The 16,599-nt window shown below is 39.1% G+C and overlaps 1 protein-coding gene across 1 annotated transcript in view; it reads right to left on the minus strand.

Annotated features, from left to right (window-relative positions):
* LOC122800245 (smoothelin-like) overlaps positions 1–16,599 on the minus strand; it is a gene marked incomplete in the record, with an annotated part of 1,328,624 nt that overhangs the window by 630,695 nt on the left and 681,330 nt on the right. Inside the window, 1 exon segment of the mRNA XM_044069736.1 lies at positions 4,007–4,103. Within this exon segment, the coding sequence (XP_043925671.1) occupies positions 4,007–4,103 (97 nt within the window).

The raw sequence follows: 16,599 nt of genomic DNA on the forward strand, positions 1-16,599 counted from the left end.
ATAAAAAGTAAAATAAGCAATCTGACTCAGAACCACAGAATTTGCTTGCTTTAAGAGGAGGATAGTGTGCAGAAATAAGTGTTTTCCTTGGCACAAATCAAGTTGCAAAAGGTAAGGTTGGCATTTATTTAAAAAAGAAAGAAAAGAAACTAATAAAGGTACTGTTGTTTATTAGTAAAATGTCTGTAACAAGATTTTAGATACATTTGTTGATTTGGATTTACCAGAAGCTTTTTTTTTTTTTTTGAGTAGTTTGCGGCAAAGCAGAAAGGAGCACAGCTTCTAAAGGTAATTTTAGAGGTGGTACAGAACTGGAAGGAAAAGGGCTGTATCTGATTGGCTAGGCTCTGGTACATCATACAGTGTCACAAAGAATGCCCTACAGCTGGTCTAAATGGTTAGAAAGACTTTCTAGTCTGAGTGATGCAACTCTCTCCAAATAACAAGTATGCATAATTTCCCAACATACTAAAATCTTTCTAGGAGGGGATATACACCCTAATCCTGGCCCCACCTAGCCCTGGTGATCTAATTTTTGCTGCAATAAATGTTAGAAGCCTAAGAAATAAAACTGTTGAACTAAATGCCTGGATTAACCAGCATAAACCTGACATTCTCGTTGTAACTGAAACTTGGCTTAAGCCTAGCATAAACAACTCTGAAGTTACATCTCCTGGCTAAATCATCCATAATGACCGTATAAAAGAGGAAAGATGGTGGTATTGCTTTAATATTTCCTAACACTTACTGCATTTCCCCTTATAGCTTCTTATTGCTCTCCTCAAAATAAACAGTTATAAGCAAACATGTATTACTGTCCTTTATGTCTCTACTGGCAACAATACAGCTATACTGGAATATATTCTACATTGGATATCCAAAATACTTACACAGGAAAAATTACTACTAGGTGATGTGAATGTCAATTGGTTGGACATAACTAACTCTCCTACATCTAGCTTGAACTTGTATGGTTTCAAACTAATAGCCCCACACGTTATAACAAGACATCAAATTCCCTATTAGACTGGAACCCAGTAACAGACCCTAGCAATTCAGTTCAGTGTCAGACTCTCTCAATGACCATCTTCCAATCTATACAAACCAGATTTCTCACATATCCAGTTTCTTTACAAGTTTAACCCAGAAATTTCATTAGTACACTATCATCTACTAACTGGAAGTTCCTAAAAATCCTCCCCTTAGATGATGATGCTGTAAATGAATTCAATACAACTTTTCTAAATAGCCTTACACCTCCTGGAAAGGAGACTAAAAACAAATAATGCAATTTGACTATCAAAAAAAGAGTAGTACGCTAATGCGGGACATAGGACAGAGAAAGCATGGAAAGAGTGGCAAAACTATAAAACATCTCAATATCTTGAAAACTTCAGAATGCTTCACAATCATACTAAAAGCAAATAAATGAGGACAAAAAACTACACTATAATAACTTTCAGAATAATACCAAAAACAACCCTAAAAAATTTGGACATCCATTAAAGAAATCTTACATCCCAGCCAAAGATTCAACCTAAAACCCTCTCCCCATAACTCACCACTCAAACTGCAAAACAGTTCAGCTCTTATTTTATAGATAGTACAATACCTCTAACCAATGACTCCTCAACATCTAATCCCAACCCTGCCCAACCACTACATGCCACCACATCTACTTTCACCTTTAAACCTGTTCCCATATCCTAAATAAAACTACTCAAACAAACTTAAATCATGCCCTTCTTCAGCTGATGGCCTTCCAAGTGAGTACCTAAAAATAGCAGTCAATAGCATTGCCTGTCCTTTCTCAAGCCTTATAAATCAATCCAGGAATCCCACATTCCCTCCATCTGGAAAAAGTCACACATTATCCCTCTGCACAAAGCAGGACATTCAAAAGACATTAATAACTTTAGACCTATAGCAATCTTCCTTCACCAAAATACTTGAAAAAGGTATTCAAAAACAATTGCTAGACTATCTCCTGCAGGAAGAACTCCTATCCCCTATGCAACATGGCTTACGTCCTTCTCATAGTACTAGCATTGCCCTTCTAACCTATATACATACCGTCAATAAAGCTAGACATAACAGCAAAGTAGTCTCTGCCTTATTTCTAGACTTGTCTAGAAAACCTTTGATACAGTTTGTCACACCAAAATTCTACTTCAAATGTCCTCATTAGGTCTCTCCCAGCCCACCCTTCTGTGGTCCAAACACTACCTGTCCAACAAGTATCAGTCAGCAAAAATGATACTCCATGCTCTCTCCTTACCTCCCAGTCACCACCAATGTGCCACAAGGCTCTGTCCTTTGTTCCCTCTTCTAACATTTTCACCAACACCCTCTATACATCCACACAACAGGCCACCCTAGTGCAATACTCAGATGATTCCACTCTCATTTGCACATCTGACAACATGGTAAACCTCCAAAACATTACTCAGTAAGCTTTAACAGCCACTGAAACATGGCTTTGTAACCTTTGTAACTCACAATTCAAGCTCAGCCCAAAACCAAACTACTACTTTTCCCCCCTCAAATTCCTCTCTCATGAAATAACAAAATTTAAAGTCCTCTCTTTTTGATAATCCAACCAGTAAAGTAAACATAGTCATTTTGAGGTTCAACTTGAACCCAGACACCAGAAGATCCTAATGACTTTTCAAAGCACTCTCAACCAAATGGAACTTGAAACTGGACAGACAAAGGGATAGAGAGGTAACCTGTCTTGCCACATCTGTCCATGGCTTTGGACCAATTGTCAAGTGGCAAAATGGCTTCTCTGAGGGGCTAGTGCTGCACCAGAGAGATCAAGTTGGAGTCAATTCTTACAGATACCTGGATACTATACCTACTCAAGATGGGAACTCGTAAAGGGCATCTCTGCCTTCTTGGTTCAAGTAGTAGAAACATCAACTCCCTTTTTTCCCATTTTTACTTGGTGTTGGGGGATGCTGCATTAACTGCTGCCACCTCTTTCGATTCACAGCCACTCTCTTACCTTCTTCATCGGTCATACCTGACAAATCGCAGGTCTTCCTTCAAACAATTCAGCCATCTCCTGGCTGGATATTCTTATCTCCTCTTGTCTTCTTCTATCTCTCTCAAATCTGCTTTACCAAAATGCATTCTGCTTTTCTGCACATATGACTGAACCAATATAATTTGTTCTCCTTAACTTCTACTGCAGCTGGGGCTGCTTTGGTTTCTACTCCGATGCCCTTATTTCTTTATCTATCCTATAGTGTTCTTCCTCTTACCCATCTCAGGGCACTTTGTCTTTATCATCATGTCTTTATCATCTCAAGCTTCCTATGCTGCTCTGCATTTACTGCCTGGGTTTCTGTGCCTTTCAGAAAGATTGGCTGCACCACTGTTTTGTACACCTTACTTTTCAACTTCATTGGCATTATTCTGCCACATACTATCCCTTGCACTTTATGCCAGTTGGCTGTAGTCTTTCCTGATTCGAGCTCTAATCACCTCATTCTGACTTCCCTTTACCTCAATCACTCCTCCCAAATACCTGAAACTACTACCTGTCTCACTGCTTTCCCTTACAGCTCAATTTTAAGTGGTGTGGTTCTCTGGTTCGATCCTCAGCTGGGGTGCTTTCTGTGTGGAGTCTGCATATCCTCCCTGTGGTCATGTGGGTTTCCTCTGGGTGCTTCGGTTTCCTCCCACATCCCAAAGACATGCTGTAGGTGGATTGGATACTCTAAATTGACCCAACGGGTGAGTGCGTGCGTGTGTGTGTGCTTCCCGTGGAAGGCTGGGCACCGGGCTGTCAACTCGACACCGTAAAACTCCACTGCCAATCATGAGTGGACAGGTGATCCGCTATGGTGACCCCTAACCGAGAAAAGCCGAAGGAAGAGAAGCAGCAGCTCTCCGAATACAACATCTTGCCAGTAACAAAGGTTCTGTTAGTAAAGAAATGTAATGCCAGGGTTTACAAGGAGACTGATGCAGTGATATTACAAACAGTTATGTGTCATACCTTTAGAAGCACCCTTGCTGTCCTGACTGTCCCTCTGACTCTTTAGCTCCTGAATCGATGTCCTTGTTTTTTTGATCCCTTGGAGATCTTCAGTAATCTGTACAAAAAGAAAAGAACAGACCAAAATGATACAGCATACATGGCTACATACTGCTAGCAAATCTTCAAGGATTTTATATAACAATAAACAATCCAAACACCACAGCCAAAAAGTTGTATTTAATGTATTCTTTCAGAGGGGATTATAAATTAGACACAGCCATTAAACACTCATAAGACTTCTACACAGTCACCAAGAATTGTTATCAAAGATGTAATGAAATTTTACTGAAAACTATGCAAAATATGATTTATATGCATGTCTAACGTCTGCATTCGACAAATGTTCTTTGTATTGCTTGAATCACTATAAAATAAAATACACATCTATATGAACAGATGGTACTTTGCTAGAAGGATTCCTTTTGAATTTATATGCCTCTGGAAGTTTCCTCCCACCATTAGTCATAATCTATGTTGCGGCAACGCAGTCAGTTGTCACCCACAGCATAGAGAACATAATAGATAAAAATGATCTTTTCCTGAATAAAGGTTTGGTTTTATGCTTATTACTTCATTAGTAATGAATAAGGAAGGTAGAAAAAGTCTGCAACATTTTATAAGCTGAGATGTGTCCAAATACTGGCCTTCAGTGTGAAGATCTACAGAAGAAAAGGAACTCAAATCTTACACTGAAAGCAATGCAATACATGTAGGGTCTCACAGTTAAGTGAAAGTTCACAATGACTGATCACAGACATGGTTGTGCATTACTGTTTGGAGATGAATTTCTGGAGCAAAGTTTGCAGTGCTGCAGACACAAATGGCAGAGGGATCCTTGTGACAAATGCATGGTCCCTACAAGGATTCAGCACCACCAGGAAAGTGCAATTAAAAGCAGGATGCATCAGTGGGGAGGGAAGCCATGATTGATTTAATCCTTGTAGGTTCTCTTGAAGGAAAGACTTGAAATAAGCTGAGTAAGTTTTGCAATTAACTTATGAAAGTATCTAATTACTCTACAAGTAATGAAAGCAAATGGATTTCCTACAAAATATCTTGTACAATGCACATATGCTGGAAGTGGGAAGAGGGGCAAATTTAATACATGAAAGTCAAATGAGTAAGTAGGTGCTTCAGTTACAATATCTGGATAGGGAAGATAGGGGTTGCCAACAGGCATCTTTTCACTATAAGACTAATGGTGGGATTCTAAGAGACTTTCAGAATGGTGGTTCCCATCTGAAATTTATAACTGGATTTTTATTTGATTTTACTTGTTTAAAATGAGCATATGAATAAAATGTACACTGCTTTCATAACATTTTGGTATTGGAAAGAATAAGGGGGGGGGGGTTGAAGTTATAAAATGGTATTTCTTCTTTATATGCCAGATTTTATTGTTGGCAGCCTGTAATAAAAGTTTATCTCAATAGAAAAACATGAAAGTAAAGCTGCATGCATCAAGTATGAAGCACAGCTGTGAGTAGGAATTAAATATGCAGACCTCTGAAAAACAGACCTAAACTTGGTTTAACAAATGAGGTGTACACCCTTATCTACTCTGTAACTTGCAAAGAAATATCAGTACACACACACACGGGATCACAACTCCCTCTAGACCATGTTGGCATATTTTGCCTCCAGGTCAATTAATGGATTCCCCAACAGAGCTGCACTTCTTAACACAACTGAACCAAAAGACCCTCCCAGAATGATTACATTTTCAAAAGGAGACTGCTTATGGCATAAACCTTCCCTTCCTCTTTAACTGTATCTATAGAGGTACAGCTTCAGTGAAACGCAAAAAAAAAAAAAAAAAAAAAAAAAAAATCCTTCTCTCAGAAAAGCCTGGTTTACACTATCCAGGATGGGATAATGACCAGGGAAGGAAGGTCAATGGCAGTACAAACTGCTGACAGCAGATGATTTCAACTGCTCCTCTATTTATACAGTCACATACATACACTGTTAGGGAGGCGACACCTCCAGTCTCCACCAAAGTCTCCAAACTACTATGTGCAAGACTAACTCTATTTAACCCCATCCCCATTCCAAAAAGGTCTGCAGTCCTCCAGTTCTAATGCACCACAAAATTACAGCAATTGCAGTAATCCATCTGCTAAGCAGGCAGTCAAGTTACAGGGTGTCCATCTCAAAACAGTAGATCAGGTTGGATATCAATTTTGAGAGCCTGAAAGGCTCCACTGAAATGTGAACACATAGCAGTAAATGCTCAATTTGTAAACAAGATATCCCTGTCAATCTCTGCAACGGAAGTGGAAACAGCCCCAGGGGCTGCTGACAAGTTGCAGAGTTGGGAATAATAACCTAGGGCCTGCCACAATGGACCTGACACAAAAAAGACTGAGAGACTAAAATGGCTTGAAGTCACAGGCAACACAAAAGACCCATGTGTGTAGCTGTCTATAAAGGAGCATGTACACCTGATGACCTGAGAATGAGTCTGCCAGCAGAATCCATACATAGCAAGATGCAGCACTAAATGGAAATTAGGGCAGCTCCTAGGGACAGGAGTGTGTGGAGTGTTGTAAGATGTAATTGGAACCACAACCAGGCCCACAAGGGGCCAGAGAGATACAAGCCATCTATCATCCAAAGAGAGAAACATCTAAAGTCTATGCTCTGTAAGGCCTCCACAAGGCTGCTAGTGAACATTCACAAGGGCTGACAACTGTAGAAAAGGAAGCTATCTGTATCAGAAGTACTACAATTCCAAGTTAAAGGTGCATCCTGTGAAAAAGAAGGCATACACAATATTTGGAGAAACTATCTACAAATTTAACAAAAGCAGAAGGAGAACACATTGTAATGAGACTATAATGCGTTTCATTCTTGGGGCATTAACAAGAGCAGAAGCTGAGATATTCATTGTCTTAATGCACAAGCCTGGATAACCACTGTGGGGCAGCAGTTTGAGGCCTGTCACCAACTCTACTGAAATAGTCTATTTCTCTTTCTTTTTTTTTTTGTTCCCTCAGACCTCATTTTTTTTACCTGAACCCTAATACCCAATTGTCCATGTTGGGTATACCAGCTACTCTCCACCCCACAGACTTGCTCCATTTTTGCTGGGGCCAGTTATGGATCCCGAGGGCATCCTGGGGCTTGGCTCTTCTGTGCCTCAGTCTTTTTTTTTTTTTTTTTTTAAATGACCTATCCAGTCCCCTTTACCTGCCCTCCACGCTTAATTACGTTCAAGGGCAACTCTCCACTTTGAACTATGTCTTCCCTTGTGGAGCATATCAGTGAGTGCCCTCCCACCTTGGATGGGCACAGCCAACCCTTCCCTGCCACTTCATCAGTCACCTAAGACACTGATTAAACACAGGTTGGCTGGGTCGTAGTCAGGGCTTTATCCCTCTGCGATAAGAGAGATATGAAACAGTCTACTCCTCTTGACGGGAGGACTACAAATGGAAAACAGATGACCCACTCAGGACCACTTTTATACCTTTTAATGTCTGACACCTACTTGCTCAGAGTTAGCCTTCCACTCTAGTACAAAGTATGAAAACATTTTTTATTCTGTCACTCTTTCTCATACTACACAGTGAAGGCAGCTAAAATATATGTGACATTAAAGTCATGCACTTAGTATTGGGTAGTTAGCAGGAAAACCCCTGGAAAAGGGCAACTTCATTAGTCTTTCATAATGGTAAAGCAAATTGATTACCATTCAAATGTCCTGAAGAACAATATTTATAATTGTAGAGGGCAAATATCTGCTTGAAAAAAAATGGATGTTTTTGTTCCATACACAACAGTGCAAAATTACTTATAACTAGTTACAGGTTATCCAGGTAATGTTGCTGGGCACCAAAGGTGATATTTTTTCAAACACATCATAGGTTTACGGGAGAGTACTATGCTGCCATCCCTAGTGGGACATTTTAAGACCAGCCATGCTATCCATTTGTACCTTAGCTTTTTTTTTTTATTCTACAGACTTGACATAATTTTATTTAAATAATTTTCATTTCTATAGGATTAATTGTTAGGTTCCCACCTTCAGTGTACTGGAGGAGCCTAATGTAAGACAGCTCTTTGGAAGGACTACAAAGAAGCTCAATTAAATTATGTTCATAGCAAACACAAACACACATCATTAACAACAGACAGTGTACAGTCAACACTCAATCATGCTCAGATAAGATGGTCGAAGTATACAACTCGCATTTAAACTTACTCTGTCTGCTTGATACTTAACATAGTATACACAATAAAGTAAAGATCACAGTCTACAGTTCTGCAGGTCTGGGTATATATAACCTCAGTAGCTAACATCAATATCCATTTATTCAACAACATACAAAATATTAACAAAGGTGCTACAGCAGAATTATTTTTGTTGTTCCCCATTGCCAAGTGAAATTAATTCATGCCATTAGTCATGCGAACTGTGATAATATGGGCTAGTGCCAGCACAGCCAGCTGGAGTTCTGTACAGAATGATATGTCCTTTGAATATGAAACTGATTTATACAAAATGCTTGTGTTACAAATGTATTAGAACTCTTCTGGAATTGAACATCAAACTGATTTTCACAAATGTTTATGTTCCAAATGTATTAGCACTGTATGGCATTTGAATATCAAACTGATTTGTACAGATGCTTAAGTTACAAATGTATTAGAACCGTATGGCATTTGAAAATCAAAATGTGTTTGCAAAGTTGCTAGTGTTAAAAAAAATGTATCAACAGTGGGGCCTGCTGGACAGACAAGGAATATACATGTGAGACTGTGTGTATATATGTTAGCAAAGGACACTGGAAGAGAAGTAGTTAACCTCAGTCTAGATAGATTTGGAAAATCCTTAAAATTAAATTAGCTGTTAAGCCATAAACACTGCACCCCACTGTGCTGAATAGGATTGGAGATGGTAGGTCTGGAAGAAGCCTTTGTTCATTAGCTCAGTAAAAAGAAGGGAAGCCCTAGGCACTGCCCTAAACATTTATATGTGTATTGTAGCTGTCTATGCTAAATTCCTGTCTCAGAATCAAAGGGGGATACTGTAAGAACTTGGGAGTTAGGTGACCAAATGAGGTCATTCTGCCAGCCATCTTGGAAATTATGTTTTAGATATTACAGTGTGTGTTATCTCAGTATGGAGTATTCTTTCTTGGGCTTGACAACAAGAAGGACCATTCACCACAGTGTTTACCTTGCTGTATTAAGTAAATAGGGAACTGAGATTCTCCCAGATTCAGTCAGGACAATATAGTGAAGATTAGTTTAGGTATTTTTTTCTTTATTTGCCTGAATCTATCTATCAAGCTTATTTTCAATATTTCTTGTGATTTGAACTCTGTGGTTTACTGTAAATATGTATTCAGTATTTTAATGCTTTTGTATTATTATTAAATACATTTAACACTTTTATTGTGGCTGGTCCTTTTAAAATGTATTTAACCTTTGAAAGTGCTTATATTTATTTGGTGACACTGTGTGGGCCACTCCAGAAGGGCTAGCTGTCTTGGCCAACCACTAACATCTGTATTAGCACTAATATTATACAGCATAATTGGACACCCTTTGTTAAGGGCCTTAGAGTAGCTGATTGTGCAGTGTCTGGTGGCAGTGATAACTACCTTATACTCTGGGCAGAAGGGGGCACAGCAGGTAAATTTGTGCCAGCCTTTCCCATGTGTGTGTGTGTGTGTGTGTGTGTGTGTGTGTGCATGTGCGAGTATGAAAAATCAAATCTCAGTGTGTGTGTGTGTGTGTGTGTGTGTGTGTGTGTGTGTGTGTGTGTGTGTGTGTGTGTGTGTGTGTCAGCTACTTGGAGCTGAAACACAAAGCACTGAGTTCACACGGAGGGTGCTACTGGATTTGTTTTGGACACTCCACTGAAGACATAACCCTACAGCTGTACCAGTGGGGAGTCTTAATGGGGACCTGCAGGGAGACAGAGAGAGAAAGAGGGATCTAGTCCCCAGAATGAGTGTGTTCCCTGTGTGTACACGAATACATATGGATGGATGCTTATTAGATATTATTACACAGATATATATGCATAGTGTTCCAATTAGATAATTCTTCTTCTTCTTCTTTCGGCTTTTCCTGGTTAGGGGTTGCCACAGCGGATCACCTGTCCACTCATGATTGGCAGTGGAGTTTTACGGTGTCAAGTTGCCAGCCCAGCGCCCAACCTTCCACAGAAGGCACACATGCACTCACTCCTAGGGCCAATTTAGAGTGTCCAATCCACCTACAGCATGTCTTTGGGATGTGGGAGGAAACTGGAGGACCAGGAGGAAACCCATGCGACCACAGGGAGGACATGCAGACTCTGCACAAAAGGCACCCCAGCCGAGGATCGAACCGGAGAACCTCTTGCTGTGAGGCGGCAACGCTAACCGCTGCACCACCGTGGCCGCCCTGTTCTAATTAGATAATGCTTATGATTAAATAGTCATGTGCATTTTTTTCTTGTATCTATCTAGTTAGCTCTTTTTACTTATCTACCCATGTATATGCTTTTAGTTCTTGTCACAGATCTGATGAAGGCTTTATTGCATTAGTTAGCAAAAAACAACTTTAGTTAAAAGTCAGACTTTTTATATGTATGTTATGTTTTTCTTGACACCTGATTTTGGAATCTGGGTTGCAAATAGTTTTTCCTTAACTAGGACTTGCTTTGATCTAATCAGTATCAGTGTGTGTGGGTGGGTACTTGCTGTTCTTAAATGCAATTTACAGCCTTGTTTATATTGTTTGCCTTGAATAGGCTGGTTTAAAATTAAGCAATACAATATATTTTCCACACCTACTTCTAAGTGAATATAAGCTGATATGTTTAACATTGTAAAGTATTTCTGATTTTTTTTTGTTACCGAGGATCGCTTGTCTGTGATGAATAAAGGCTTGGTGCTTTGGAACACTACCTGGGTTTCATAATTTTTGGAAATTATTTTGACTGAGCTCATCAACAAAGTTTTAAGACTACTAGTTTTTCTGTTTTTTTATTTTTTTCCTCAACAATCGTGTTAGTGAGGTTGAAATTAAAGAGATTCCTGTGCTTGTTCATTTTTTTAAGAATGTAAAAGTAACATAAAAGAAGTATAATTTTTTTTTTTATAGAAACATTAACTGAAGCTAAAGAAAATGTGAACATGTTAAATAGTCATCTGAAGGCAGATTCCAAGAAGGATGATACAAATGAGGTGAACAGGTCACTTCTTTGAGGGAACTGTTGACTTATAGGGTCACTAATATACTAAAGCTTGAGAAGGATTTAAAACAGTGCTCCTCCATTGTATAATGCACATAATGATTACAAATGCTCCTCAGAGTTTTGGGGATGGCCTAGATTAAGGCAGGATAATCAACAGGCTTGCAAACTTGGATTGCTACTTCCACATTACTCTTACTGATTTCAGAGAGAAGATTCATAAATCAGCACCCAGCAATTAACTGAATAACTTGTGGCAAATTAAGCTGACAGTGCTGTGTTTGGAACACATATACTACTACTTCAGAATGAACTGGTTATAATGTTGCTTTTATCCTGATACATTGTAGGTACCTAGTCCTGTGCTTTTCTGCTTTCCTTCTTGACAGGTTTGGACTTGTTCCTCTTTTGCATCATCTTTGCTGCTTCGGCAGCTGAATTATTCTTTTCAACAACTATGGGGCAGCTCAAGACTATGCAGAAAAAAACAGCAAAAAAATCTGTAAAAACATTTTTTTTTTTTTTTTTACAGTTTTGATTGTTTGCATTGCTTGAGACATTTATACTTGGTAGCCTTAACTGGTTAACAAAATAAGATAAAAAATTCAATGTGTGTATACTGAAATTTGCAGTCTCACCAATGGTACTTAAGTAAAAGCTTGCCAATGGTATTAAGGTAAACATTTGCCACTTTAAAGAAAACTAAAACAGGTGATAGCCACGACAAAAAGTGTATGGCATTGACTAAAGATTAAGGAGCACTGATTTCAGGACTGAACATACAAAACAGATGGACTGCTTCAGAGAGTCATAAGGGACGTGGTCATTAAGATATGAATTTACAAGTGATGAATTAATGGGGGTAGTAGGCATGATAGTCCTGTTAAGGGAACAAGAAACACAAAATTACAGACCCTTGAGACTGTGAGTTATGTGCTATGTAAAGCACAGAAAGGAATGTGAAGACATTACAAATGTTCATTATTAATATTTTTAAGGTAATTGTTTTAGAGCGAAGACACTTCGAGTTTAGAAGGAAAGATAGAGGTACAAGTAAAACACAAAACTGAAAAAATGCTTACTTAAAGGGAAAATATGTTTTTTCCCCCCCACACAGACAGCCGCAGACTCCTCAAATGTTTTAAGATGAGAACAAAGATAATTTGAAGTTATTCTCACTAAAAAGTCCAGGGTACCACATGGGAATGGTAAAGCAGCATTGTTAATAACTAGAAACACACATAAATGTAATGACATCTTATGCATTCATGTACCACAATGGAACAAAAAAAGTTAAAAAAACATGGTTATTTGGGGGGGGGGGGTAGTTAAGGGCAATACATTTCCAAAGACTTTAGCATACAACATATGGAAAAGCCTCAGTGACAACACAGTGGGTTCAAAAACAATAGAAGTCAAAATGAATGGGACAGACACAAAGTTATGACATAGAGGGATCGCAAACTATTTTAACAGCTTACCCTGGAACAGGAAAAACTGTGGGACAGCCAAACAGCTCTTACCCAACGTTAAATAATGTTTTAAGTGCTGCCATCTGCTACACAGCAAAAAACAATGATGTTCTGAAGATTATCTGCTTTTCTGTTGTTCTTGAAGTTTGGTTAAAACAGTGTCAAAAGCAATGACAACCTTTAATTCAAGCAAAGCTGTCCCACATTGACCTCCACACCCCATTATAAAGAAAGGCAGTCAAGGCACTTTATAATAAGTGGTGAATCTAATGTAAAGGAGACAGACCCAATGAGAAAATCGGCAGAGAAAAACATTAATAAACTGGAGTTTATTCCAGGAATACCAAAAATGTGCTAGGGAGTTGGCTCTTAGTGATTAGAAGAAGGCTGGTTACTAAGTGAAGTTGTGCAAAAATTCCAGGCATTTTCAAGTACTTTTTTTTTTTTTTATATATAAAGAGTTCAAGTTATCAGGGTGGGAAGTACATTAACTATCAGCACCATTACAACTTGTAACACACAGCCAAAAGAAAATACCGTAAAAACTGCAGACATCATACAGCCTACTCCTTGACATGGTTTAGTTTGTATATATGACCCACTTCATGAAGCCAGCCATGGAAATCCATCAGTGACAAACTAGGCTGTTAATTTCTTCCAGAACATTCACAGCAGGTTGATACATTTCCTGCATCTTCAACAGTGCCAGTTCAAACTCATTACTACTTTTCATGAATGCAACTTACAAGTGCATCTGTAAGAGTGAACAATGCAAACTACACCAGTAAAGCAGCATAATCATACAGTAAAGTTCTCTTACACGATATGATAAAAATATGATGTATAAACTAGACTTTGAACTGATCTAACCATCTTAAAATGATTATGGTGAAAAACTAAAGTGCATTAAGGTAAGAACACATTGTTCTGTGAATCTGGAGAACAGCACTCACTGTCAGAAAGTCTTTGAAAACAGAATATGTATACACATTTCAAATATTTACAAAACAGCGAGTAAGCACACCTCTGGCTAATACCTACCATCAAGAGATGGAAAATTGTTATTCAACACTTGGTGATGGTGGGGTCTGGCTGGGGGATGGAATTTGTTCCTTACTTGGTGATGGTGGTGTTTGAGGGGGCTGGAGTTTGTTCCATATTTGGTGATAGTGTACCATCTTAGCCTCCTTCAAGTTAAATCTTGGTGGGTTCACATCAATTTAGCCCAGAGATTAATGGGAAGGCTCTCAGAAAAAGGGAGGTAAAACTAATGACATTACCTCCTTGTGTGCATAGTTATGTTAAAAGTGTTTGTTCAAACTACCTGCCTAGTAAAAATCTATTAACCTATTTTACAGTAAGCACAATAACAGGGCAGGTATTTACAATTATGGATCCTGCAATTATAGAGATACGAGTAACAGCCCTTATTTTGCTGAACCACACTCATTGTTCAGTGCTTGTCTTACAAATGGTTCCATGCTGACAAGACAAGTACAAGCACTGACTAGCCAATAAAATAAAATGAATCTTAAAATACACTCATATGTTATGACAATGTTATTTACAGAAACTTTTAAGAAGTGTGCTTCTCAGTACTTGAAAGGAAGTCTTCTGATAAATTATGCGAATATTTGGAAATGTTGCTACACAAGAGTGGCTCATTGACAGTTAGTGCTGAATTTTATTAATTTTTACATTTCAGCAAATCAATGAATATTAAATGCATTTTAAAAGCTATCCCCTCCCCCACACATGCAAGTGCTTATTATATGCTGTATACTGTAAAGCAATTTTCTACTTTTAGAAATATTAGTAGGAAGAGAGCTTTTACTAACAGTTTTACATCTTTAACAAGGATACTTCACAAAGGGACATGTTTGTCTTACTGGTTTCTCAGCCCACTACCCTAGTCAACAAACTAAATAAATAGAACTTTGGTTCTATTTATTTAGTTTGTTGACTAGGGTAGCAGGGTGATCTAGTTGTTGTATCTTTCGGCTTTTCCCGATTAGGGGTCGCCACAGCAGAACTCTGGTCTGCTAATGATTGGCAGTAGATTTTTACGTACCGACTTGCTAGGCCTGATGCACAACCTTCAATGAAGGTACGCCCATTCACGCATGTCTCCACACAGACGACGCTTTAGCTGAGAATCGAACAGGACGTCTTACTGTGAGGCGACAATGCTACTGCAGCACCACCACCGCAGCTAGTGCAGGGTGATCTAGTACAAACCCATATTTTTCACTCACAGCCCAGGAGAAACAGTAGAGTACTGAAAATTGAACATAAAATTTTAAAGAGCACTGGTTATAACACAAGGCTGAAGTACATTTCCAGGTAGACAAGGCAGCATTACAAGTTAGACATTTGTAGCACAGTGTGCACTAATTAGTCACAGGAAGTACATAACACGTTACCATGCCTATATACATACTTAACAGCCGTGAATTACGTTGTGTCCAGAGCTACCAGTAGATTGGAAGTGTAGCAGAAGGAGTGACTAGCAGACAGATAAATAACGGCAAAGTGGGACAGCCGGACACAGGATACTTAAATTGGAGGTAGGAGGGAGAGGGGAAAAATCAGCAAGGCTGATTGGCTAGTGCTATGGAGGAAGAGAAAGACAGTGGCCGGTGTATTAGCAGAGGAGTTAATTTTTATCTGAGGGAGTGACTGGAGCCTTATCTAGCACCCCAACTTCTATGGTGGGTTTTAGTACAAAAGCTGGCCCCTTAGAAGTTTCTCCAAGTCTGAAGAAGTGCATTTGATTTCAAAGACAAAACAGCTAAATTGGATATTATTGGTCTCAATAAAAATTGAAGATCCACACACTGTGGTCTAGCAATTTTTTTTTTTTTTACTTACAAAGTCACACTACCTGGTTTTATTTAATTCAATGTAGAATTAAGGTCAGGGGTCTCACTACCACATTGCCTAATCTGCACATTTCTATTTGGCAAACCAGTGCTCGGACTTATTTTATCAGGAAAAAGATAGGCTAGAAGCCCAAAGGCGACTGTGTGCTGACTGACTTGAACTGCAGGTTTCGCTGTGATACAGTTCTTCCCATACCAGTAAAGAGGAAACACCAGAGGTTTGACATAATCTTGACTAATAAAACCACTGCAACATTTAAGGGGTTATGTCGCCCTGATGGGACATGTTTCTTCACAAAGTAGATGCAGAAGCTACATATAAGCACTGATGTGGTGCTAGAAGACAAGAGATTATTACAGCTGTTGAACTATGTTCATATTAACAGGCAGTAATGCCAACAGGTGTATCACAGCCTGCAGGTGGTGCTGTAAAACAAAAAGGTGAAGGGACAAGGCTAATGCTTTCCCATTTATTTAATGTTATACAAAGGCCGGAATGAAGCAGCTAAGAAGCTGGGGTGTAGCAGAGACTATAGGTCAATATTTGACTAAAGGTATCTGTGTCACTCTGTCAACAGTGTGCTGTACTGTATATAAAAGGATACCATTTTACAGCAACATACCTCATAACATCTTGTGTGATGTTTACAGCACCAAATATTGTACAAACTAAGAGGAAATATTGAGGCATCAGTGGTATTTGCTTATTTATTTTATTTATCCTCTGTTGGTGCAGCGGTAGCGTTGCTGCCTCACAGCAAGAGGTTCTCCCTTTAGATTCCCGGCTGGAATGCGGGGAGTGCCTTCTGTGTGGAGTCTGCATGTCCTCCCCGTGGTTGGGTGGGCATTAGAAAGACATGCGTAAATAGGTGTGCCTTCGTTGAAGGTTGAACATCGAGCTGGCACCTCGGCATTCGTGAAAATCAACTGCCAATCAATAGCGGACCAGAGTTCTGCTGTGGTGACCCCTAACCGGGAAAAGCCGAAAGACAACAACATCCT

This window comes from Protopterus annectens, chromosome 4.part0, assembly GCF_019279795.1.
Source record: "Protopterus annectens isolate FY-2018-M chromosome 4.part0, PAN1.0, whole genome shotgun sequence".
Lineage (NCBI taxonomy): Eukaryota > Metazoa > Chordata > Ceratodontiformes > Protopteridae > Protopterus > Protopterus annectens.